This window comes from Lissotriton helveticus, chromosome 11 (genome assembly GCF_964261635.1).
Source record: "Lissotriton helveticus chromosome 11, aLisHel1.1, whole genome shotgun sequence".
In the NCBI taxonomy this organism is placed as follows: Eukaryota; Metazoa; Chordata; class Amphibia; order Caudata; family Salamandridae; genus Lissotriton; species Lissotriton helveticus.
Genome location: NC_136072.1, coordinates 376,516,421 through 376,543,282, shown reverse-complemented (window position 1 = coordinate 376,543,282; position 26,862 = coordinate 376,516,421). Strand labels below are relative to the sequence as shown.

The 26,862-nt window shown below is 48.8% G+C and overlaps 1 protein-coding gene across 1 annotated transcript in view; it reads right to left on the bottom strand.

Moving 5' to 3' along the window:
• The window catches only part of EPHB1 (EPH receptor B1), a 956,362-nt gene that overhangs the window by 42,004 nt on the left and 887,496 nt on the right, over positions 1-26,862 (bottom strand). The window contains exons 10-11 of the mRNA XM_078665818.1: positions 22,691-22,813; positions 20,165-20,412 (exon numbers count right to left, since the gene is read on the bottom strand). Of these exons, the coding sequence (XP_078521944.1) occupies positions 20,165-20,412; positions 22,691-22,813 (371 nt within the window). The remainder of the gene's footprint in view (positions 1-20,164; positions 20,413-22,690; positions 22,814-26,862) is intronic.

Below are 26,862 nucleotides of genomic sequence, written 5' to 3'. Positions count from 1 at the left end.
TGCGGGGCGTCAGTGAAGCCCCGGGTGTGACCAATGCATGTGTGTACCTGCGCCAAGGATCCAGCGAGATGTCTCGAGCAAGGACACCTGGTACAAGCTGAGCCCTGATGATGAGACGTAGTCCCCGGCAGTGACGTCACTCCTAACGCGCACATCTTTTCTATTGCAGTGACTGACGTGGTTGACCTGGACCTCGGCCTCTCGGGCCGCTCCGGCGGGATGGTCACAATCACCGTGCTGCTGGCAGTGGCGCTCTTCACGCTGGTTCTGGCTCTCATTGCAGCACTGGTCGTTGGGCGGGAAAAGTCACCGCTCCCCTAAAGACGGCATCGGCCATCACAGTGACTGACAGACACTTGCAGCACATCCCTCGCGCCCCATGAATGGAAATCACATGTTGTGCTTAGGGGGGACGTTTCTTCCAAAGGCACCCGCTTCAGAGCATTGTCCCAGCAGATTCATGTAGATGACCTTTCAGCTTTTGTGGTACAGAGCAATGCTTCAAGACGCCACGAGGCCACTGCTTGTTCTAGCAGCTAACTGAGCTCCGGTTGGCCATATAAACTGGCCATCCTTATTAACAACTTAATTCATTGCACATATGAAGAAAATATTAAATGATGGAAAATATATCCTCTGTTTAGGAGCGCTTGACCTCCGGAATTTCCTAGTGCTTGTTGGGGATAAAGTAGGAAGAATAACAACTCGCATACACCATGCCCACCGCCAGCCTAGGAGTGGCACTGCCCATGGCCGCCCTCAACATTAGTAGGCCTCTGTAAACATCGAGGCAGAAGGGGGTGGCAGGAAAGGAGTGACATCACTGCAGAGAGGCCATTCTGTTTGTGCCACCCAGGGCCGGCTTTTGGCATGGGCGAGCGGGCTCCATGCCCAAGGCGCAGGCTTCAGAGGGGCGTAAGGAGCTGTCTGCATTAATGTCAGCAGAGACCCTGCTTCTGGCTCCAGAGCTGCAGACCTGTTTTTAACACCCCATCAGCCTGCTTTCTTGCCCTCCCATCTCCTCCCACCCGCTGCTGCCATGCACCATTAACCCCCCTCCAACCAACAGCTTGGCACCAGGGTGAGATGCAAATCGGTGCATAATGCAGGTGAGTGGGGTGGCGCAGGGATCTGTGCAGAGGCCAGACACTACTAATGCAATCCTCCAGGGGCGGCCCTCTGAACCCAAGGGCTCCCGCTGCCTCGTTTTATTCACCAGCAGGAGGGCGCCAAATGCATTTCCGCCCAGGGTGCTACCCGACAAAGGCGGGCTCTGGAAGACAAAAGGGGGATAAATGCAGAGCAATCAAGGCACGGACAAGCATTGGTACTGGGCAAGCGTCCCATGCTTCCGGGGGCGACACCTACACAAGGACAGCAGCTCGTCCACGACTCATTTGCACTTCTGTGCAGCGCTGGGTCTGAACTTCAGGTGTGACGCATGTTTATGCAACAGCCACAGGGGCGGCGGGTTCCCTCTCCTGGCATTGTAACGGGGGAGGCCTTCCATGTTCGTTGCACGGAAAACACCGGCCATATGACCGAGCCGTAAAGATGCGAGGCGGTGAGTGACATACACATATGTAGTTACAACGTCATACTGTGCAAGGCCTCAAGGACCTGTGGATGTACTCAAACCTTCAGACTGTCGCCAGGTTCAGTCTGTCTCCAACTCCAAACGCGCCGGCCAGGCAGCCCTAGCGCCAAGCATTCCCTGCAGTTGTGTGGCGCATGCAAAGCACATCGGTGAAGTCACGAGCAGGCTCGTGGAGAGGGGTCGAGGTGTGCAGTGCCGTGATCTCACACTCGAAACAAGGGTGGAGAGCATTCTATGAGACCCCTTGCTGCCGGGAGGGCCTGCCGCCTCACGTCCGGCCCGTGTCCCGCCCCCACCCCAAGAGAAGGCCGGGGAGACTCAGCTCCTCCCCCCCCACACCCCACCCAGACCCCGGTACAGAGATACCCTCTGCTCAGATAGCGCCCTGGGCAAAACCAGCAGAAAGCACGGACACTGCACAAGCGCTACTTCACCGCCTAGAGCCTCCAAGTCTTTCAGGAGGCGCTAGTTCCAAGTAGGCAATTGTTATCTACTTGGAACTAGCGCCTCGTGATAGATTTTGAGGCTCTAGGCGGTGCACTAGCGCTTGTGCAGTGTCCGTTCTTTCTTCTGGTTTTGCCTCCTCCTAGACTCGTGTGCATCGCACCCTCATGATAACTTTCAGAGCACGCACAATAAAATGAAGGGCTTCTAGGAGCTTGGAGAACAGTCCTGGATTTTGACGAGAATGTCAAATGTACATGCAGAATTCCAAATGGATAATTCTGCACAGTGGATGTCCATTTGTGTCAGATTAAAACATAGAATTATTTTCTCTTATGTAGTTATAATTAGAAGGAATATTTATTCCATGAAGTAACCGCTTTCTAAAAACGATGTTCGAATACAGGAGTGTTCCTTCTCAGCGCCAACTTGACCTGAAGCTTTTGGAGCGCTTTACACACGCATCACTTACATTGCCTGACAGGCCCTTTATTCCACTGTGCATTTACCCCGTGGGTCGGTGCCCTTGGGGGTGGTTTTGAAAGCCCGGGGCCGCTCCCGGTGTCCCTGTCACTTTCCGCAGGCCGCAGCTCCCCCATTTTAACTGCAGCAAAGAGAGGCGTCGAGAGAGATATATAGATGGGAGGGTGGGCATAGGTAGAGAGAAAGCGATTAGCGATGGAGAAGAGAGAGAGAGGCGAGAGTGGATGGGCTCAGGGAGGTATTGCGCAAAGAGTCGAAGGGGGGGGGGGGGTAGAGAATGTGGTGTTAGGGGCCAGAGCTGTATCTTTGAAATTGGGAAACCCAGGTACAAGTTTTGGCGTCTTCTCAAAATCCTGCACTTCTGGACAAATTACTGAATCTCCCCGTGCCTAAAAATACCACAAAAAAATTAATGAGACATTGTGTAGTTGGTGCTGTAGCATGTTGGTGAAACTGCGCCCATGAGAGTGACGTGGTTTCTATGGCTGTACGTCAGACGATCACATATAGAAATATTCTCTGACATGCACATTGTCTGGTTGGGTGTAGATTTTTTAAATTATTAACCACATTGGGCCCTATTTTTCAGAAGGGTATTTGGACGCTATATTTTGTCAGCGTTTGAGTGGTGCGCTATACTTTACAGATGACTCTGCAGCTGAAACTGTTTGCAGCTGTACTGCAGTCGGGCCGTGCCAGCCCTCGGAGACCAGCCTCTTCACACGTCCCCCCTGTGCTGTGATCGTGTGAACGAGCAGTCCAGAGACGTGTCCGGCTGACGACCTGGCGGTGGCGCTCCCAGAGGTGTCTGCGCCTCGAAGAGGTTCGGTCAGCCGTGAAACAACACCCCCCCCCCTTAACTCTGTCACACCGCGTTTGTAAAGATGTGAGGGCCTGGACTCCATCACTAGCGCTGCTGGCCTGGCATGGATGCTCCCGTTTCGCAGCGCTAGCTGCGTCACACGTTCCCTGCCCGCTGTCCATGTGGCGGTGCACTTTGTTCAGGGTGGAGAGCGGGCAAAGGTTGCACGTGGCTCGGAAGATATCAGGCGCAGGCAAGGCAGAAAAGGCGCCTTCTGCCTCAGCGGTGAGAAGCGAGAGATGTACGTGAACCCCAGCAGGGATACTTCCTCTGATGATTGTGTCAGATCACTCACCAAGCAGGAAGGCGGGTGCCGGCTCAATGCCGGACCAGATTCGGGGGCGTTCCCGGCTTTCGGCTGACGTCGCGTGACGTCGGCAAAAGCCAAAGAATCTCGGGAACGCCCCCGAATCTGGTCCGGCATTGACGGACAGGCCCCTCGTCCAATGGCTAGGCTCCATTTATGGAGCCAGCCAATGAATGACGAGGGCCGACCCAAAGCCACACTACAGTTCTCATCAGGTTTTCGCCTGCGCGAAAAAGATGCGCAGAGCGCATCTTTTCGCCAGGCAAAACCTAAAAAGGCTTTAATTCGTACACAGACCTGTGTTAGGAGGTCTCTTATTGTTAAATACTGTATACCCCCTCCTTATTCTTTTCTCCAAGGAGTACACAAACGGAAGTTCTCCCTCTTGTAGTTGCTACAGGGTTCTCAATGTGAAACCCCTTCATCTTGCATTTGCCAGAGAATTCAGAATAACAATACCCTATCTATTGCATTTGTTAACGCATTCTCAATGTAAAACCTGACTCAGGGTAATGAGGCAGAGCAGCTTAAGACTAACTCAGTGATCAAACTCTGTTTTTCTTTCTTTAAAAAGGAAAGATGCATTAATGCACAACTAAATACTAAATTCAAATGACAAATATTTACAACATATAGTGACTGTGCCGATTAATCATAGTGAAAATCATGTACTCAAGAAATATCACAGGGGGCAACTCTGGGCTTTAAGTGGGCCGGGTCTCACCTGTGCTGAGCACTGGCAGTTTTTTAAAGGGGGCCTCGAAATGGGTCCCTACGGGCACTGTTTTGTGCCCTAGCAGAGGTGGTCCGTGTTTTTTCCAGACTGCAGTGACAGCAGGCACATCGATGTGCGCGTACCGCACACTGCTCACTTCTCACTAGTGGAGAAGTTACAGCATGACGTTATGCCAGGTGAGCTGTAGGGAGAAGGGAAATCCTTTAAAGAGAGTCAGTTTCTCTCTAGATTTCCATTCTCTTTTTGAAACTTAGGAGCAGCAACATTGTCGTGGTGTCACTAGGGCTTTAAGTTGAAGATTTTTCAATATTATTTACAACCCATAATTGCTGCTTATTTATCTTATGCAACTAACAACCATTGACAAAGCCAATAGTCCCGACTTGTTGTAGGTATGAAGTTGCTTGTTGTATCATATATCTGGATGCAATGACCGAAACAGCAAAATACAAGTCGGGCGGCACACTATGCTAAGCACAGATTTTTAGCTCACATGTTTTTAAGGCACGCCCTTAATTGCATTGGCCACGCACCTTTTAGAGACCCCCTCAGTTTTTTTCATCCCACGTCAATCCCTTTAAATGTAGTCTGCTTTTGTTATCTGAATTATGTAGGTGTACTAAGTGATACTGTGTGTACAAAAGCAAGCTTTAAGGGTAAAACGGCAATGCTCTTATATCTGCCTACTGAAAAACAATAGGCTTTAGACAATCAAAATGGTTAAGTCTACACACTTTGCCAAGTAGTTTGCAAATAAATGAGAGGCCTAATGCCATTGTCACCGCATTTCACAATCAATAAGGCAAGTCTGTGGCTTTAACTTGAATAAACATTCCATGTAGTCTTCACCTAAAATTACCAATCAAACAATTTAGGCAGGTTCAAAATATACACTGACATGAACATTAACTCTCCATCTGGAGACACCTAGCAGTTTTTTTTAGAATAGACCTATACTGGGATATATTTATGTACTAAACTCCTTCCTATACATTTGACTGAAAGTTTACAATGTAAAACTAATTTCTATTTTAGTTGCTAAATTGTTCATAATGTAAAGCCCCTTCTGATAGTATTTGTCATTGAGCTCATAGTGCAATACCCCTTCCGAGTGCAATTGTCATACAGTTCACAACACCCATTCGTATTACATTTGTCCGAGTTAACAATGTAAATCTGTTCCTTCTCCATTTGTCAGGGTTCACAATACAAAGTCCCTGTCCACAGTGCCCATGGTGTTTAACAAGGTGTTCACAGTTCAGAATCCCATCCCATCGTATCTGTCAGGGAGTTCATAAGGTACAGCTATTTTGTATGGTTTTTGGCAAGTAGTTCAGATAAAACCCCCACCTATACTATTTCTCAGCATGTTTATAATGTGAAGCCCCTTCCTACTGAATTGGACATGGTACAGTATTGGTGCTGGGGTCTCTGTTAACAATGTGCTTATCAGTTATTAGCAATCAATCTACTTAGGCAGACGAGCGCAACTATTTTTCAATCAAATACTTGTAGAGAAGAAGATCAACATTTGAATGGGGCCAGAACCCCTCTCTTGTAACAATGTCTATCAGCTCTGTTTCTCGTGATTACACTAGCCTTGACTCCCCTCTGCACTGCCAAGCCAGACCTAAAAAGACATTCCTAAAAAGAGTTTGAAAGAGTGAGTAACTACCACCCTTGCCCCCTATAATAATTAAATGGAATTCATGTTAGAACATATTTGCCTACAGGTTTTAACCCTAGCACTATAACAACCCACGGTTATAGGCCTATGCATTTAGGTTTTAACATATGCTTTTCAAAACAAATAATTTAAGTCTCTGTGTCATCAATTTTCATAAAAAATGTATGAGGCCTGTATCATCCCAATTAACCAATTGAGTATATAGCCATAATCCTTGGTTATGGTGAACTTTATCACATCACCAATTCAGGCCTAGCCTATATATAGTATAATCTGTGAAATACAAGCTCTTCTTTCAATGGAAGCATACAGCTACTCCCCAGTCAAATCCTGTTGGGAGGAATACCAGCACGTGGGCACATCTAAAGTCACTCTCTCAGAGAATGTGGCCTAACGGCTAGGACGGTCGACCTCGGGAACCAGGTTCGAGTCTCAGCAGGGATGCTCAACATTCTGTGATTCTGGGCAAATCACTTAATCTCCCCATGTCTAACAAAAATAAATGAGTCCGTATGTAACGCAACTGGTGCTTATGTAAAGCGCTATGATACCTCTGGGTCTCTTTAGCGCTATATAAAACTCCACTAAAAAAAGCGTTCTTTTGTTGATCACTTAAGGTCGGCAACAGCTGGTCTGTCAACCCTGGCCTAAAAGGATGGCTTTCAATTACCTTATCAGCAACAAATAATGCAATTTTGTGAAAGAGAAAACTCTCCATTGCCATAAAAATGGTGTAGGAAGGTGGCTACCTGACTATGGTTACCCCAGATTTTTTGCCTGTGTTTAGCTGGTTTTTTGACTTAGTTGACCTGGTTCCCTGCTAATCAGGACCCCAGGCCATCTGCTCTCTCTGTAAAATGGATTCCATGTACCCTAGGTACATACCACAATTGGAAATGGACTCCTTGTCAGCCCCTGTATAATGCACTATAGGTGCCCAGGGCATAGGGGCCACCAAGGCCTACCAGGGGCTGCAGCATATCTTTTGCCACCCCTGGCTGGTTCTTAAATTGACACAACTGGCTGATCACTCAGCTGGGGTAAGGTGGTGTAAACACCCCTTACTTAGGTATAGTATACCTATATCTAACCCTATATCTGGACACATATAAACCTGTAAGCCACTCCTATGGAAGGCCTCATCAATCCTGGAGGCAGAGTGCGTGGTTTAATGTGAGATGGAGCTCTGGCATGAGCTGAGCCTGTCTGCAGCTGTCGGGAACAACTCCCTAAGCTGTTTCAGGATAATGCCATACCATATACTCTTAAGTGCCTTATAATCCTCGCGGTTATATAGCAACTCTGGTTTGGCTTTATCAAAACATGTCGTGTAAGGTGTCATACGATTTGGAATACTATCCCCTCGCCAGTTCTGGCGACGGGGATAGCATTCCACCCCTCTAGAGGGGTAAGACATGTTCCTTTACTTTAATGCGGTTAATTTCTCCAAAGACCTTAGATCCACAAAATGGATGCCTCTGCCACAGACAAATGTCTGGACCCCTGCAGCTGACCGAAACTCGGCCAAATGGGTCCTGGACAAAGGGTTTCCTGTCACAGGAGGGTGTCACCGCCCTCCAGACAGGAGATAGTGGATTGTAGCAGGGAGGTCTGAAAGAAACCAGACACTGCCTGGGGCGCACAAGGCTGCCCCTTGCATAATCCGGCCAAACCGGTTCTGGGGCACTCCAGCCCTCGTGCCAGGGCGGCCTGGATCAAAGGAAAGGGGTGTATCCACCCCCTTCCTGGGTCCCACCCATAGGGGGGGACCTAGCAGGTAATCACGCCCCCCGGATTCGAATAACAGTGGGAGCAGTGCCAATGCACATCAGATCATCCTGAAATCACCTTTAAACTAGGAAGACGACTGGACTTCGACATTCTGATGAACAGAAGACTGAAGAGCATCTCCCTTGTGGCCTAGGAGGGGCCACCCTGTGAACACAGGCACCACCCAGCACCTCAACGTCTGCTTTGCCGCCGCCTCCCGCCGGAGCCCGAGTGCAGAGCCTGACAAGACCCAGCTTCCCAGACTTCTCCCAGCCCGATCCACAGTCCCTGCAAAGAAGGGACCCGTGGAGGCACCGAGAGACGTGGGAGCGGACATCTTGAAAGACCCCCGAGACGCTGACTGCGCAGCACCCGAGGCACCCTCGACTCTGTGCTTTGGGGTTTGAGAAGCCCCACAATCGAGCAGCATTTGCACCAAAGATCAGCCCTCCAGCATCTCCACGATCTGCGTGGGGCCCTTTTGCTTTGTGCCACTCGACTCGCCATCCCGGCCGCTTGTCACGTGGTCAGCGGCCATCTTGGCGCCGAAACCTACGATTTACACTGTGGGTCTGGTTGCTCCAGACCTGCCCTCGCTCCTGTAGAAAGGAGTACCCGCTCTGACCTTGCTGGTCCGAGTAATAAGCCTTTTTCACTTTCCCCGTGGCTTGCATTAGCCAAGGCTTGTTTGCTTCAATCGAGTTGCCGACACCGCCATCAGCTAGAGCCTTCGAGGGACAGCTCGTGATCGACTTCTGGACGTCCTTGACCTCTTCGTGTCCACGTGGCTGCAGAGAGAAGCAACACCTCATCACCTGTTTGCACCCGACTTTGCCTGGTTCCAATCTGGTTCCACGGTGGTCACTGGTCAGTGACTTTGAACACTGTCCCCTCTGCTTTCAGGTCTTCACCACTTCAGATCCACCCTTGGATCCACCGGACACTTCTCCTTCACATCGCCTGCAGCATCTTCAGCTTCAAGCGCCAAGAATCTGCGTGTCAAAACCCGACGCCACTTCGACCCTGTGCACCCGCTTCCTGTGGGTGAGGTAACTTTGCTCCGCCGGTGTTCCCACACTGGTACACATCTCTAGGGTCTGTGTCTTAAGTTTTGTTCCTCTAGGTTCAGCGGAAGTGTCCTTAAACTTTAACTTTACAACTTTTACGCACCATTGGTTAACATTGGTGCATGCGTGCGCTTTCCGCACTGCACCCGAATCCCGTGGGCCTCTCCCGACTTCAGCATTGCTTGTCCCGACTGCTCCCAGCGATTCCCTAGGCCCTAGGCCTAACCACTGTTCGAGTGGTATCTCTTATACCACTTGTTTAGTATATGGTTTGAGTGGCCCCCCGCCCTCATCCATATTTGTGCAACTTTGTATGTTTAAACTGTGCTTTTGATTTAACGCTTGTGCCCCTTTATTCATAAAGAGTACTGGGGATTGTTTTTAGTAATAAATACATATATTTTTATAATATATACTTGTGTGGTGTCCTTTCATTTGATATTACAGGATTGTATGTGGTAAAACAGCTCGCTTAACACGACCTCTTAAGTTAAGCCTTTAGGCTGCTTAGTCCATGCTACCCCTAGGATAGCTTGTCTAATAAGGTTGACTTACAACCAGACACCATAAGGGATTGTTTGGTCTGATAACAGGTGGTTCCAGAATTGGAAACATCACCTATCAGGCCAACTTCTCACAAATGGAAACTGTAATATGGATGCTGTAATATTGTCTATGTATGAGAAAGTTCTCCAGTAATAATCAGACGACTATATAGTATAAAATATGAAAGTACTTCAATAAGTTATACCAGCAAGTGTTCTTTGTTTGGCTATTACTTTATGATTGTATTTAGTTATTATAATGTTTTATGTTTCGGCATATAGTATTTTATTTACTTTTTTCTCCTTCCACTATTGTATATAATTTTAAGAGTCTTAGAATCAGTTAGATTATAATTTAATTCAAAATTCTATTTATTTTATTTACTGTTCTTGACTCATTCTTTTGAAAATATTGTAGTACAATTATGAAGGATTTAACTTTACAAAAATTGAAAACTTCATATTACTTTCAAATTGTGGAAAGATCACTGCATTTTTTTAATCACCTCCAAGCTGGTTTCTATATAATGCAAAACGGGTTGAAATAGAGTCAGCCAAATACCGATCCTGTAGCTGACTGTTTCATTCTAAATGCTTTTCAAAGGCATCACACTGTGGCCATATAACGAATTCCCTGTAGGCCTGTACACCCATCCCCTAAGTTGCCTCTATACCAAAATTGAGTATTCTCTTTAATAACTTTGGAAAGCCACATGCTGATATTCTTTGAATGGTCACCGCAAAATGCCAGTGATTCTTGGTTTCTTAAAGATGCCTCCACTGAAAAGAACATGTGAGCCTCTGAAATTCGATTAAACCGAGTCAATTCAGTTAGCGATTTCAGTCAGAGCCAGAATTACTTTAATCTTTAACACCTGTTCAGCAGACACGGAGGCTACTGGCCCCTGCTTGGCGAGTCAAATGATAAAATCCCCCAAAGCAGTGCTTAATTTGTATTAAAAAAAACAGGCATTACACCTTCCAACCTAAATAGGGCAGATTATGTAATGTCCATCAATTCTCCCACAGCTCCTACATTGTCAGAGTAGGCTTTCCTTTCCGGATGACTTATGGTCAGCCCACCTCTAAATGAGGTAGGCAGACCGAAGGTTTGGTGAACAGAGTACTCCGTCACATTTGCGATGAAGTACTCTGCCAACTAAACTCTAAATTGGGCCATGATAACTCATTCTACCCTGGACTGTCTAGGTGGTACAACTTTAAGTGATTCAGAACACTGCTCCAAGACTGGTAGGGGAGAAGCAGCACCAGGACACCATCTCACTAACATGGAAATCACTACTGTAGCTCCCGTTAACTCCAGAACCACTTCAGAAATACCCCAACAATACATTACAGTGCCAAAACTCTGAATACATCATGCACTCCTTTGAGAAAATCCTTCTACAGATCCCATGAATCCACAGCAGAAGGCTGATACTTTGCAGAACAAGAGTCTTTACTATGGAATATACTCTAATTTAACATGCTCAACAAACCTAACAAAGTTGCTGCAAATCCGCCCATCCAATAACAAAGACAACCATCTTGCAGCAAAGGCAGCCACCACAAAACCAACCAAACCTCCTTGTGATCAAGCAATTCTCTTCCAGGGGATACTCATTAAGGTCATAAGCACTGAATTATCTCCGCCCATGAGCGGGAACCCAGAACACATAACAATATACATATATATGTGTAGATATATCAAAAAGTACATAGTACTAAACTAATTATACACATATACATGTATAATAACCATAATATGCAGCCTAACATATATACATAGGCTAATAAAGCCAACATTACACACGTTCTGAAGCATGAAAATATGCTGTATATAAATGCAATAAACCGGCATGAGCCCAAAATGCATTTCATAACCATGAAAAACTTTTATTTTCATCAAAGAACCTGTTGTAAACAGTTATTAGCCTAAAAGGCTGCATATGAAAAATTGTCTGTGTACAGAAAATCAGACTGGCACCATGCCTTTAAGGCCCCAGAGAATCTGCACACTTTGCCTTTAAGGCCTCTAGGAGAACTCTGTTCCCATCATGCACCACAGGTGACAGTTAGGTCAGTTCTTTTTTCCGGCTTGTTCTGTGAGGAACCTGGAACTTGAGCTCTGCTCATTTGTAGTATTTTTCTGTCAGAAGTTGGTTTTTTCGTACCTTTTTTTGACAAAAGATTATTTTGGTGGTGTTTTATATCTTGTTCTGACTAACTGTTGGTGATTTTTTAGTCAGAATGCCACCTTTATTTTACAAATTTCCTTCCTGTGGGAGATGTCCAAAATGGATCCACACTCTGTTTGTGTGGTGTGTCTTCCAGCTTCTCATAAGGTGGAAGATTGTTATCACTGCCTCAACCTTTCTAGTAGAACTTTAAGAGAAAGGGAGAAAATGAGGTTGCTGGGCCTTCTGGAGAGAGAAAACCGTGGTGAGAAGAGTTCCAAGGGCTTATTATCATCTGCTAAGCCATCTTCTTATCCTAAACGTCGAAGATCAGCGTCTCCAGAAGGTAGAACTAAGAAAAATCGACTCCAGGGAGCGTCGCCGTCAAAAAAGGTGCGGTCGACGTCGAGATCCAGATCGCCGTCAGCATTGTCGACGTCGAAGAGTGCTCCGTCGACGTCGAAAACTTCGCCGGTGAGGCAAGGTTCAGCGTCTAGACAGTCGCCGTCGAAATCCTTCTCGACGTCGAGACATCTGGTGTCGATTGCTGTAAAGACGACGTCGGGGGCGCCACGTTCGACGTCGAAGACTCGTGAGAAGTCGACGTCGAGGGAAGAGAGGCGTCCGACGTCGAAGGAAGGTGTGTCGACGTCGAAGGATGGTGTGTCGACATCGAGGAAAGTGTCGACGTCAAAGGATAGACCGAGGTCGGAGAGACTTACGACGTCGTCGAAGAAGAGGTCGACGTCGAGAGAAAGGACGGCGTCGAAGGAGTCGACGTCGAGACCTAAAAAGAGAAGATCAAGGTCTCCATCGCGACATAAGTCGATGTCGAAGTTTGCTTCAGGCTCGAAGCATGGAGTGTCTAGGTCTCCCCCACCTGAACACGGGTCGGCGTCGAGACTATCAAGACCGGCCTCTCGGACCTCAATTAGGTCTTTGTCGAGGTCAGACATCAGTCCAGAACATATGTCTTCTCCGCGAGACCAGCAAGACGACAGGTCTGCGGTGGGGCAAGAGATAGTGCACCAGGACTCGTCTGTGGTGGCTCATTCGGGCTCAATCTCAGGGCAGGTGTCGGATGACAGACAATTGGTGCCCAGACAACGGACTCCATCTGGCTCATTGGTTTCTGAGCACAGTGTAGTTTCCAGAGCCTCCAAGTCTTCAACTTTGTGCAGGTGTCACCTGAGGCTTCACCTGAGCGTGTAGGGCGGCCTATTAACTTGTCACCGAGGTGGCTGGAAAGCCTGAGACATTGGAAGATGCGTCCAGATGCAGGACTGATGGGGATGAGGGCTCCGGTCCCTCACACGGAGCTGCATAGAAGATCACGTTCGAGGTCCTTAGTGAGAGAGAAATCACGTTCAAGGGAACGAAGGAGGCAGCGATCGGCAACTCCTCAGAGGCGGAGTAGAACTCCTTCACCATCTTCTACGTCATCTAAGTCTTCTTTAAGATCTTCATATAGAGACTATTCTCCCACAATTTCATCTACTCCTCCGTCCAGAGTGTCTCGAGTGGATGATTTGGGCACATTTAATGATGTGCTGTGTCGTGGGGCGAATAAGTTCAAGATCAAGATGGCAGTTCCTCAAATAGCAAGGTCAGTCATCTTTGAAACCCTGCATCACAAGACGACTGGTAGGCCTCTTCTGCCGTTAGTGCCCGGGTTGATAGAACCAGCAATGAGAACATTCTTAACTCCGGCCACGGTGGGTTCTGGTCCTTCTAGGATTGCTAAGAAGTACAGGGCTCCAGCAGAAGATCCTTTATTTTTGCGTTCTGACCCTCCTCCAGATTCACTTATTGTGGCGGCAGTCAGAAAAGCACATTCTGCAGCTTCTACCTCTTCTGCTCCACCTGAAAAGGATAGTAAGAGTATGGATTCCTTGGGGAGAAGAATTTGCAACACCTCAGGTTCGGTCATGAGAGTGGCCAGTGCGTCAGCCTTATTGGGCCGCTATGATCGTCTGCTCTGGGACTCAGTGGCTCGTTTTGCAGATAAACTTCCTACGGAGGATCAGAAAGACTTCCTGGAAATAGTGGAAGAAGGAGGATTGGTGGCTAACCAGAGTATAAGTGCGGCTGCTGATGCGGCGGATCTGTCAGCTCATGGCTATGCACATGGTGTTTGTGCTAGACGTACGGCTTGGCTTCGCCTTACGGGACTAAAGCCAGAGGCTCAGAGGAAAATGGTAAATTTACCTTTTAATGGTTCGACTCTGTTTGGATCTCACGCTGACGACGAAATGTCTAAAAAAAAAGTGGAGTTGGACACTCTGAAGGCCGTCGGTCTTGAAAAGAAAAAAGAATTTAGACGTCGGGGTAATTTTCGTCCCTTTGACAAAAGATCTTTTCAGCAGAGGGGCCAACAGACGACTTGGTCCTCGCAAAATCAAGGCCAGAATCAACAGAGGTCGCAATACCAACAGCGACGACCTGGACGAGGCAGAGGCAATGGAACCAGGCAGCAATCCTCTGCTACCAAGCAGCCTCAAAAACAATGAACGGATGCTTCCTCCACAACCGTGTGCCACTCCGGTTGGAGGAAGTATTGTGTGGTATCTGGACGAGTGGAAGCAAATCACAAAGGACAGATGGGTGCTGAGTATCATTCAGAGCGGGTACCTTTTGAGATTCAAGAAGCCACCGCCTGTCATGCGTCCTCTAAAGATGGTTCAGTGGAATATAAAGCGCTTGCAACAGGAAGCGAATGTCCTTCTGAAGAAGAACGCCATAGAACCAGTACCATCTCATCAGAGATGTCAAGGCCTGTACTCTCGATTTTTTCTCGTACAGAAAAAAGGTCCAGCTACGGAGTTCAGACCCATTCTGGATCTGAGACGATTGAACAAATTCATTCGGAAGGAGAAATTTCGAATGCTGGCTCTTCATCAGATCTTCCCTCAATTACACCAAGGGGATTGGATGTTCTCCATCGATCTGAAAGATGCTTACTTTCATATTCCGGTATCCAGAAAACATCGCAAGTTCCTCAGGTTCCAAGTAGGGGCTCATCATTACCAGTACTCAGTACTCCCTTTTGGCCTGAGATCAGCTCCCAGAACATTTCCAAAATGTATGGCGGTAGTTGCGGCTTGTCTTCGAAAGAGACGGATTTTCATATATCCGTACTTAGACGACTGGCTTCTGAAGAGTTCATCCCCATCGCTACTAGAAGAGCATCTAGCGATATGCCTCCAACTCATGTGCAAGTTGGGTCTGCAAGTCAACTACAAGAAGTCCATAATGAATCCCACCCAGAAGATCCACTACCTGGGTGCACAACTGGACACAGAAAAAGAAAACGTGTGTCCTTCGGAGGAGAGATGGTCATCTATCAAGGCGAAGTGCGTGCTTCTCCTCCAGTATGCACGTCCGACAGTTCGGCAAGTATCCTCTCTCCTGGGGTCCATGGCATCGTGCATATTCATCGTGCCAAACGCACGTTTGCAGATGCGTCCTCTGCAGCAGTGTCTGGAAGATCAGTGGAAACAGAGGACGGGATGCTGGGAGGATCGAATTCATCTCCAACAGTCGCAAGAGATTCCATTCGGTGGTGGATGAAGAAGGCACACTTAATGAAGGGAGTTCCTTTTCATCAGGACCCACCAACGCAGACTCTAATCACAGATGCCTCTCTCCTAGGTTGGGGGGCACATATGGGCCCTCTACAGGTACAAGGGCTATGGTCACACTTCGAGAAAGGATATCACATCAATCTACTCGAACTCAGAGCGGTCCATCTTGCTCTCAAGTCCCTGGCTCCATCTTTACAGACTCGGTCCCTCCTGGTGCAAACAGACAATACAACTACCATGTATTACTTAAACAAGCAGGGGGGTACCAGATCCAGGACTCTGTCCATAGAAGCCCAGACCATCTGGCATTGGTTACTGGCACAAGACCTATCCATAACAGCAGTTCACCTACCAAGGAGTCTCAACTCACAGGCGGACGGCCTCAGCAGAGACTTCGTCGAAGCGCACGACTGGGTTCTCAACGAAGACGTCGCGCACAGCATTTTCCAGGCTTGGGGAACACCAGACATCGATCTGTTCGCAGACGCGGCAAACACAAAATGCCCCGTCTTCGCGTCCAGGTTCTCCCAGAAAGGGTCTCAAGGGAATGCCCTTTTGATAGACTGGTGTCAAAATTTGCTGTACGCCTTTCCACCGACACCGTTGATACCAGCAGTGATCAACCGGATGTACAAGACCAACTCCAGAATGATACTGATTTGCCCGGAGTGGCCACGCCAGTGGTGGTTCCCAGATCTCCTTCAGTTGTCAATCAGGCCACACAGGAGATTGCCTTGTCGCCCGGATCTTCTGTCCAAACAGGAGGGGCGAGTGTTTCATCCCAATCGGCCCTCCCTGCGCTTGGCAGCATGGCTCCTGAAGTCATCCAGTACGGGCATTTACAGCTGAATCCGGAGTGTATGAACATTCTTAAGGAGGCAAAGCGGCCTTCTACAAGACAATCCTACGGATTTAAGTGGAAACGCTTTTACCTTTGGTGTCAGAGTAAAGGTCTTGACCCTATTCATGGTCAAGAGCAGGTGATCTTGCCTTATCTTCTTTACCTTGCTGAGTCTGGTTTGCAGTTTAGTTCTATTAAAGTCCATCTTGCTGCAATAACTGCTTATAGAAAATCGCCAACACAGATATCGTTTTTTCGGATGCCTGTGGTGAAGGATTTTCTAGAGGGGTTAAGGAAGGTTTTTCCTCCAGTCAGGTCTCCTTCACCTTGGGAGCTTAATGTGGTGTTGACTAAGTTGATGGGTCCACCTTTTGAGCCCATACATAAAGCGTCTTTGCAACACTTATCTTGGAAAGTAGCATTCCTGGTGGCTATCACTTCTGCTCGTAGAGTGAGCGAAATTCAGGCTCTGTGTTGCAAGGAACCGTACACAGTTTTTCATGGAAACAGAGTGGTGCTCAGGACTCATCCTGCTTTTCTGCCTAAGGTGGTGTCGGATTTTCATGTTAACCAATCCATAACATTGCCTACTTTCTTTCCAAACCCTTCGAGTCCGGCTGAGCGGACTTTGCATTCATTAGATCTAAAGAGGGTTTTGAAATTTTACTTAGATAAAACGAAGTTGTTGAGACACACGGACCGTTTGTTTGTGAACTATGGTCCTACGAATACTGGTTTGGCAGCATCCAAGAGATCCATTTCTAGATGGATAGTGTCATGTATCTTACTGGCTTATCAGCTAGCCCACAAGTCTTTATCAGGTAGACCTAGGGCTCATTCTACGAGAGGGAAAGCTGCTACCACAGCTCTCCTTAGGAATGTGGCTATGTCAGAGATATGTAAAGCAGCTACTTGGCGTTCAGTGCATACGTTTACACGCCATTACTGCTTGGATTCTGATGCGCAGACTGATGCACAAGTGGGACAAGCATCACTCAGAAATTTGTTTGCTGTTTCTAGTTAAACACTGTAATTTTAAAAGTGCAGCTATGCATGTATCTGTTCGCCCGCTTCTAGTGGGTATGAGCTTGCTACTCTATTCAGTGCTTATGACTATTAATGAGTATCCCCTGGAAGAGAAGGATTAGTTACTTACCTGTAATCCTAGTTCTCTTCCAGTGGTATACTCATTAAGGTCATAAGCACCCTCCCGCCTCCCCGGGCGAGCAGTAGCATTGAAGTTTTTCAATATGTATTATGAAGTTTTTATGTGCAGATTCCTGCTAAAAGTTTACTGTACCGTACAAAAGAACTGACTTAACTGTCACCTGTGGTGCATGATGGGAACAGAGTTCTCCTAGAGGCCTTAAAGGCAAAGTGTGCAGATTCTCCGGGGCCTTAAAGGCAGGGTGCCAGTCTGATTTTCTGTACACAGACAATTTTTCATATGCAGCCTTTTAGGCTAATACCTGTTTACAACAGGTTCTTTGATGAAAATAAAAGTTTTTCATGGTTATGAAATGCATTTTGGGCTCATGCCGGTTTATTGCATTTATATACAGCATATTTTCATGCTTCAGAACGTGTGTAATGTTGGCTTTATTAGCCTATGTATATATGTTAGGCTGTATATTATGGTTATTATACATGTATATGTGTATAATTAGTTTAGTACTATGTACTTTTTGATATATCTACACATATATATGTATATTGTTATGTGTTCCGGGTTCCCGCTCATGGGCGGAGATAATTCAGTGCTTATGACCTTAATGAGTATACCCCTGGAAGAGAACTAGGATTACAGGTAAGTAACTAATCCTTCCACACCCTCACTACAGTGCTTGGCAATCTCCCAAAAAGCTGACCAAAGCGGTACAAGTCCAATGACCTCACAGCAAGACCAGCCGTTTTGCAACAACATACACCACACAGCAATGGCACTCACCATGTAGGATGCCATTCAACATACACCAAAGATGATTGATTACCTTGCAACAATGTTCACAACCTCTCATCAAAGTAAAGAAACGCATCTCGGACAAAAATAAAATCTACAGCTCCTGGAACGTAGTAGGGGGTGAAAATCAAAGAGCTGTTCTATATCAGTATATTTAATTCATCTGGCTGTCACCAAGCCATCCTCTAGGTAACTTCCTCTCCACAACAGTTCTTGCACACACACACACAGGTTTCAACCTCCTCCACTGCTGCAGTGAGAGAGATACAAGAAAAGCAAAATTAGAACAAAAAATTGGAATTTTAAAATGTTAGCCTGAATGAAAGGGCTATTTGGTTCATCTTAATATTAAATATGGAACATGAAGACCTCATCAAGTCATGTTGGGTGGATTCTTTATTATATTTTACAAGATAATAGCAGACAGCATTCAGGGGTGAAAACAGCACGATTGAGAGGTATCAGGGAAATAGGGATGGAGTCAGAATCTTAAGGGGGCACTCCTGACCTGAATCAAATGTAAGTCTCAGGAGGCCTTGTCAAGTATGGAAGAAAATGAATGAACCAGTGCAGTGTGAGGGCCATGGCTAGTCCTGGAGAGTGAGGCCCAAAACTGCCAATGCAAGATGAGGGTCCAGTGCTGCCACTGCATTCTGAGGGCCAATGGCTGGCGCTACATATTGAGGGCACTGTTCTAACACTGTATGCTGAGGCCCCAGTGCTCACACATCCTTGTGGTGGTCTAATGTTGCCACTGCATGCCAAGGGTCCCCTCAAAGCTTCAGTGGTGGTGCACCACTAATTGTGTTTGTGGTGATTTGGCGGTGCACTGCTGGTGGTGTGTGTTGAGAAAGGCAGGGAGTGGTTGCATTGCTTCTCCACTTCCCAGGAAGTGAGGGTCAGACCCACTGTTTATCACTCCATCAATAAAAAACACAAAGAGGCCAAAAGGGGGGTCAGGTGACTCGATGTAACCCCAAGCAAACGTGTGCCATCAAATGAACACATGACAAGCTGAGTAGAGAGTGCTAGGATTGGCTGGGACACTTACAATCCAATCTAAGGTTGGCTCAGAGTGTGGCCGCATTCTAGGGAGGCAAATGGATGGTTTATATAGCCACATGATTGGCTGCAGTGCAGGAAATGGATAAAAAATAATCCGGGAACCCATAAACGGAGTCAGAGTATGGCAGCAAAAAGGTGTTTGAATCACGAGGGCAGAGACGCGTAAAGCGGAGTCTGACAATTCAGACTGCTCTGAGACACACAACTTCTCACAAACTGTGTGCCTGGAAACTAGCCTGAGAAGGGCACTTGAAAAAGAACCAACCCAAACCTGTTGAAACCTTAGACAGTGGATCTGCCTTCCCGGTCTAGAAAATGTATAGAAAAGTAGGATCCAAATCACCCCACTTTGTTCCAGCTCAAGTTGTTCTTGATCAAGAAAGGGAGTGCTTCACAGAGTACTCAAAGGATTGCTGTGAACCAGGATTGGTGTCCGCCTAACAGCCAATCTAATAGAGGTAAGAGGATATCACCTGAAGTCTGCATGTTCTGCTAGAGAAGCTGAATGTCTGCCTGAAGTACCAAGAAAACTGCATGTCTGCTGAAAGAGTGACAAAGGAGAAGAGATGACCTTTAGGAGAAGATACTCTCCAGGTAAAGAACCCCAGTGTGCCACCGGTGTGAAGGGTACCAAGAGAAAGCTGACTTGTCAAAAAAGTGTAGCCAGAAGTGACCCGTGCCATGGAGGCATCCCACTCCCCCCTCACCCCTCAGTCGCTTTGCCCAGTTACCATGTGGGCTGTATATGGCTGTACCAGAACAAGTATCCCCTGTCACCCGACAGTTTACTGCAGCCTTTGGCCACCACCCCACCCAAGGGTCTTGCAGGAACAGATATGGTTTACACTTGTTATTTCCAATTATTTTCCCCAATCTGTAAATTTGGCATTAAGACACTTTCAGCATTTGCACTACGTTTTTTTGCACCCAATATTACTAATCATGTTTAAATAACCCCCACTAGACCAGAAAGAAGACATGGTAGTGTTCTGTGATTCTTGAAATTCCATCCCCACCCCCGAAATGTGGTTGTGCTTACCCGTAGAAAGGAATCCAGGGCACCGTTCTCCATGAACTCTGTTATGATCATCACAGGACGGCTCTTTGTCACCACTCCCTCCAGCCGAATGATGTTGGGGTGGTCAAACTGACCCATAATGCTCGCTTCACTCAGGAAGTCCCGTCTCTGCTTCTCTGAGTAGCCAGCTTTGAGCGTCTTGATGGCAACAGAGATCTCTCGCTTTCCAGGAAGCTTCAATCGACCCTTGTATACTTCTCCAAACTCACCTGGAAAAGTGGTGAAAGGGAACAGCACTTTAAATTCCCAAAGCCATATCATCTCTGTGGGCTCACAATAAGTACATAGACAGTGCGTAAAGTGAGACGATTTTAAATTTACTGTAAGTGGAGAGAGCCCACAAAGTTTTCTCAAATAGGGAGTGGTAGACAAATAATGAAACCAGGCTTATGAATTTTTCAAGGATTTAATATTGTTTTATTTCACCTTAATTTGCCCTTTTAATACGAGCACCAATTAACACATGCTCTTATAACATAGGCACAAAGAGTGAACTAGCATGTGAAAACAAACTGCAAAAAATATATTTGGAAAAATACACTGAAAAGATAGGTTACCAAAATTTCGACATAAAATAAAGGGATGTATGACGTTATAACGCATACTATTACTCCGCATACCATTACAACGCGACTTTTACTCCGCATACCGTTACAACGCATAGCGCCTTGGGGCGCTGGATAGTGGTAAGTATAATTTTCTATTCCAACACCAGTCCCCGTGGACACTAGGGAAGGTGTTGGATAGAAAATTAAACTTATTCCCTATCCTACAGCGCCCCCCAGCGCAATGCGTTGTAATGGTATGCGGAGTAAAAGTCGCGTTGTAATGGTAGTGCGGAGTAAAAAATGCGTTGTAACAGGTGTATACCAAAATAAAGAACCCTCTACAAAATATTCGAACGAATCCAGCTCTCGATTAACTTGCCCCCAAATAGCTACAACTGGAGACAGAATATGAGTTCAACTGGATTTGAAAATTAAATACAGATTTAAAGTTGTTGTAGAGAGATATTTTCTGAAATGTAGGATTGCGGCACTCTATTTTTTCTAATCTGTGTTTTCACAAAAGATGCCGCTGCCCTGCGTTATTTCGCATGTACCTATAGCAGTGTCATTACTCTGTGATTACAGAGGACACAGTAGAATCGGTACTATTATTCGAGTAAGTTTTTATGAATCTATATCTTGATTGCAATGAGGAAAGAAGGTGGCACGTTCGTTCTGCACTCCTTAGAGACGGGAAACAATGTGAGGTGGGGCAGGTAAGGGCAACACTTACTGATGAGGTGAAGTGGCAAAAACAACGAAGAGATGTGAAGAGCTGTGTCTAAAACAGACACAAATTAATGATATAGAAATTGTACAATGTAGGTGCAATGGCGTTTAAGGAGGCAGAGGTGGCAGAGAACAGTGAGATGGTGAACGGGTTCAAAGGAAGTGAGAGTGAAGAAATATATATTTTTTTTAAAGTAAATGATAGAAACAGAAGAGAGGGAAATGAGAGGATTTAAAAGTGGAAGAAGGAATAGGTAGTAAAGGTTATGGAAGAGGAAAGAAGATAAAGCAGAGTTAAGTTGAGTGGGGAGAAGGCTATTAGGGAGAAAGAGGTAATCCACAAATGGGAGAGGAATGAGAGGATAAAGGAAGGGAGGAAGCAAAAAGGAACATAGGGTGAAGGTGTGTGAAAGCATGAGAGGGTAAATGATTAGGAGGAGAGAGAAAGGGGTCAGAAAGGGGTGAAATACTTTGAGGAAGTGAAAGCTGGCACAGAACAGCAGGAACGGGAAAAGGGAAAGGCCTGAGAAGATGGCAGAAGGAGTGTGAGGAAGGAAGAAGTAAAGAATGCGAGGAATAAAGAACGCTTAAGTTTGCTATGAAATAATAAGTACAGGATATGGGGACAGAATAAGGCTGTTATGTGGAAAATGAGCAACCAATTTGGAAAGGGTGGAACAAGTGGGAGAAGATACACTGAGGCAAAAGGCACAAGAACCGCAGAACAGCAAAGTGTCTGCAAAGTGTGAAGAAGAGAAGACCCTTTTAAAGGTATTGTAAGGATGAAGGATGTGGTCAATGCAGTGTTTGTGAAATGTGCCACGACATGGTGTGAGGGTGAAGGATTACCGGTTGTGGGGTGACTTTAGGCGTCAAAGTATAGGTGTGAGGTTATAGAGAATGAATACTGTGAGGCCTGTGGTGTGGATGCAGAATTTGGGGGCTGTGTAACGAGGGAAGAAAGGAACATCCCTTTTGTGCTATGAGTAAACAATTTAAAGATTGTAGTGTGGCTCACAAATAGAGTTTTCGACTGGATGCAAAATCAAAGGTAAGTGGCTGAAGCATGTGAGGATTGTGGTGTGAGTGACAGATGCAAGAGTAAATATAAGTCAGACACTTTGAGCAAATAAAAGAAGGCACAACATGATAGTGGCTGGAGAGCCCCGAGGAGGGTGGCGGGAACGTTTATATAAGGGATTGTACACACCTGCTCCAATTACTTCTTCGATCTTGACGAAAGAGACGTCAATCTCCTTAGCAAACTCACGCACGGCCTCATTGGGGTCCTCATATGTGAAGGGGTCAATGTAGATCTTCATTCCTGGGGACCCTGCCCGGCAGGGAGAGGTAGGAGAAAGGCGAAAAGTTGGGGCGTCAGTCCAGAGATCTTCGACAACCTCGCTAACCTTTCACATTAGTCCCCTACAAGAATAGTGTTCCCCACAGTACTCTTGTGTCTTGGCTGTACAGGTAGTTCCAGGAAGAATTTCCCCCTCCCCCATTAGAAACATCTCTCCATAGTACCTGTGTCTTTTCCTATATAAAACATAGATTTGTATGGATTTCCAGTATCATATGCAATTATGTTCGCCTACAAGTGGTACCCTGGGGAAATTCAGAGAGACTAGACGAATGCACTGAGGGAGACAGAAGAAAGAAACCCAGCAAGCGCACTCTAGTTCACACCCCTGCTCTCACTTGCTTCCTTTGTGCTTTGCTTTGATCTCTATTCTCTCTGCCTTTTCTTTTTTGAGTATCCATGTATTCTTCTTTCTGTCATACATTGCTATTTCCTTAATCCTGTTTACCCCATGGCTTCCGCTTTCCCTTTTCAGGACCGTCTCTTATCTCTTCCTTGTTTTCACACCCTCCTTCACCGATTTTGTGTAGTCTCTTAGCCCTCAGCCTCTCTGCGAAACCAGTCCTATTCTTCCTTTTAGTTTGCACTTATGTTCGCTTGTTTTATACTTTGTAACTGTCAGTGCTACCTCCTGCATCCTTCCCCACCTTCGTTTTTGTTAACTTTTGCAAAATGTAACTATCACCTCTCAAAATCATCCTTACTTTAAAAATGGGATTTTGGGGGGGCGGCCGACCAGCGGGAGGCCTGCCCCCCCGGGTAGTTTTGGGGCAGTATGGGGGAGGGGTTGCTGGTAAACAGCAATAGGTTTTCGGGCTGCTTGGGCTAGGGGAGGTCGCTTGGGCTGCTTTTGGGCTCTGTTTGGGCTGGGAGGGTATTTGACCGGACATTTTGTGTCACTGCCCAACATTTTGGTGTGCAGTGACACAGCGGACGGTTAGGCAGCTGGGGGCACAAGCTTTTTGTAGGCCAGGCTTGCGGCGGTGCGGAGGCATTGTCCGAAGGTTTCACGGTTGCGGTGGGAGTTCCTGGTGATTGTTGTCTCCGCGAGTCGGTGGGCGGCGGCAATTGTTGGCCGGCGTTGCGATGTCTGAGCGGCATGGCGGCTTTGAGGGACTCCCGGGTGCAGGAGGTGTTGCGGCTGCTGCAGGAGGCGGGCCGCATGGAAGTGGCCCGACCTTCAGGTAAGACCACCGCGGCGAGCTGCTAGCGGCGCCGCGGCAGCAGTGAGGGCGTGTGAGCCTCCGCGGTCTCGGCCGCGGAAGGCTCCTGGAAGCGGGAGGAGGGGCGGGGATGGAGAGAGGCGAGGCCGCGCTACGAAGCGTCGAGGCACGCGGGGGGGTCTGGGGGGAGCAGAGGGAGGACAGCTCGGCCAGCGCTCGCATTTGTGGACGGGGCAGGGGGGCGGGGGGAGCTCTTGGGGGGGGAGCAGGGACTCGGGTTCTGAACGGTGGGAGCGGGGAGGGAGGCAGTGGTGCGGGCAGGGGTGGAGGGGTGGGGAACGAGGCTGCTGGTGGAGATGGGGGTCTGGTGATGGAGGCGGGGGGGCGCAGGGGGAGAAGCAGATAGGTGGAGAGGGGGGAGATGATGGGGTGGGGTGGGGTCCCCGCAACTGGTGGAAGACTCAGAGGTGGAGGAGGAGGGGGTTGGGGAAGGTTTGGGGGGGAAGGAGGGTGGGGAGAGTGGGCTGGACTGGGGGTCCTCATCTATGGGGGAGGGGGCAAGCATGGTGGGCCCGAGCAGGTCTCCATCACCAGGGGGGGCGCGGGGAGGGGACGTGGAGGGGAGGGGACACGAAGGGGGGGCAGGAAGGGGCCGGTTACCGGGGGGGCTGCGCAGGGGGAGGGCGGAGGATGGGGGTGTGGCGGGGGAGGGCTGGGGGATGCGCGGGGGTGCGGGCCGAGTTGGAAAGACAGGGGTGGGGTGGTCGGGTTGGGGGGATGGGGGTTGGGGGCCAGCGGGTCCGCAGTGGTGGGATTGGGGGGTGGGGTGGGGGCAGGGGGGTGCAGGGCACCCGGCGAGGCGGTTATTCGGCGGGTTGGGGCAGGGGTGGCGTGTGGGGGGGAGATGAGGGACCCTTTTACCCCAGCATGCTGGACTCCGCCTTCTTTCCTTGGCAGGAGATGTTTGCGAGGTGCTCGGGTGAGCAGCATGCGGCTCCGCTCCACCGAGAGGATGGGCCGGCTCCGCCTTGTACGGGTGGTCGTGCTCAACCGTGGGACATGTCAAGGGACAACAGCAGACGGTGGCGGCATAGGTCTCCGCCAGCCCCTCCCCGAAGGGTTGTGACGGACGCCGGGGGTAAGGGGGTGTCTGTGGAAGCTCATAATTCAGACTTTGGTGCGAGTGCAGTGGTGCAGCGAGGAGAGGATGTGGAGTTGGTGGATCTGATGCAGGTGTGTAGAGAGAAGGCGGGGTTGAGCCGGCTGGAGCCCACGGAGGGCGGCCGGGATTTACCAGACGCTGGTGTGGGGGAGTCTGAGGAGGAGGGGGAGATACGGGAGGTGGGGATTGAGTAACCTTGTTGACAGTGTGTTACAGGTACGATCAAGGCAGGACGCGCCCAGAGTGACGGCCCCCTCAGCTCCACTGGTTAGGCGGTGGGACCCAGCGCGGACGCCGACCTTGACACCAGGTAAGGCTGGAGACGGAGTGGGGAGTGGTTCGGGCAAGCGGCGCTGCGCGCAGGTGTCGGTGGGGGCGGACACTGGGGCTGATGAGGGGTAAAAGGCCGATATGTGAAGAACACGGGGGTAGGCATGGACGGCGGGGCGTTGTCGGGTGGCGGCGGATCGGGCGCTGAGGGGGACTCGGCGGCAGGTGGCGCAACGGCGGGGGTAGCCACAAGGGGGGTAAAGAGAGTTGTGTGGTGCCGGTGCGCAAACTCCCGTATATGGGGGTGACGAAGCCGCTGGGGGCGCATCTGTCGATAGCTACGAGGGAAAAGATCTGGAAAGGAGAGTACATAGACATACTGAAGCTGTTGCACAGGGAGTTGACGTCCAAAGAAGGTTCTAAGGAGGAGGAGCAGGAGTTGGCAAGGCGCCCAAAAGTGCCCTTGACAATTGACAATTGGTCAGCGGCCTTTCTAATATATGCCAGCGTCTATTGTGAAAAATTCCCGGATCGGTCCATAGCGCTGTTTAAGTACATGGACGTGGTGCGGAGGGCGCAGGTGACATACGGTGGGTACGCGTGGTCCTATGATGAGGAGTGCCGGGCGCGTATGGCGGCAGACCCCGACGCTAAATGGGGGAAGCTGGATTCTGATCTATACCAGCAGACGATGGGCGGGGCCAAGTTTGGTCGCACCGTCTATACGGCCAGCGGTTTGCCGCTGGCGCCGACCCGCTTTTCGGCCCGCCCCACCCGGGGGGGTGGGGATGGGACAGAGTGAGTCACCCGGCCAGGGCTCAATCGGGGCTTGCTGGGATTTCAATAAGGGGGCGTGTGGGCGGACAGTGTGCCGTTTCCGGCACGAGTGCTCAAAGTGCGGGCGCGTCACCCAGTGGTGCGTTGCTGGGGGGTCAGCGCCCCGCCGGGGCAGCAGCCCGCGACGGCAGGAGCGCAGAATGGAGGAACGCAAGGAGGCGGGTGGGGGGAGGCCGAGGGGGGGCGGAGCCTTGGGAAAAGGCTCATACGCCGGTTGGGCTGGAGCGGATGGAGCCCTGGTTGGCGGCATATCCGCAGGCGGAGGATGCTGCGGTGTTGAGGATCGGTTTTTGGGAGGGGTTTCGGCTGGGCTATGAGGGCCCGCGGATTGCACGCTGGGCGGACAATCTGAAGTCGGTGAATGCCCATAAGGGGATTGTCCGGGAGAAGCTGTTTAAGGAGGTAAGGGAGGGCCGGATGGTGGGCCACTTTGCGGCACCACCGCTGCCTGGGTAGATCATCTCCCCGATTGGGGTGGTGCCCAAAAAGGAACCCGGCCAATTCAGGCTGATTCAACACCTGTCTTGGCCCGAGGGGGAGTCAGTGAACGACTACATCTCGGCGGACCTGGCGTCGGTGTCCTACTC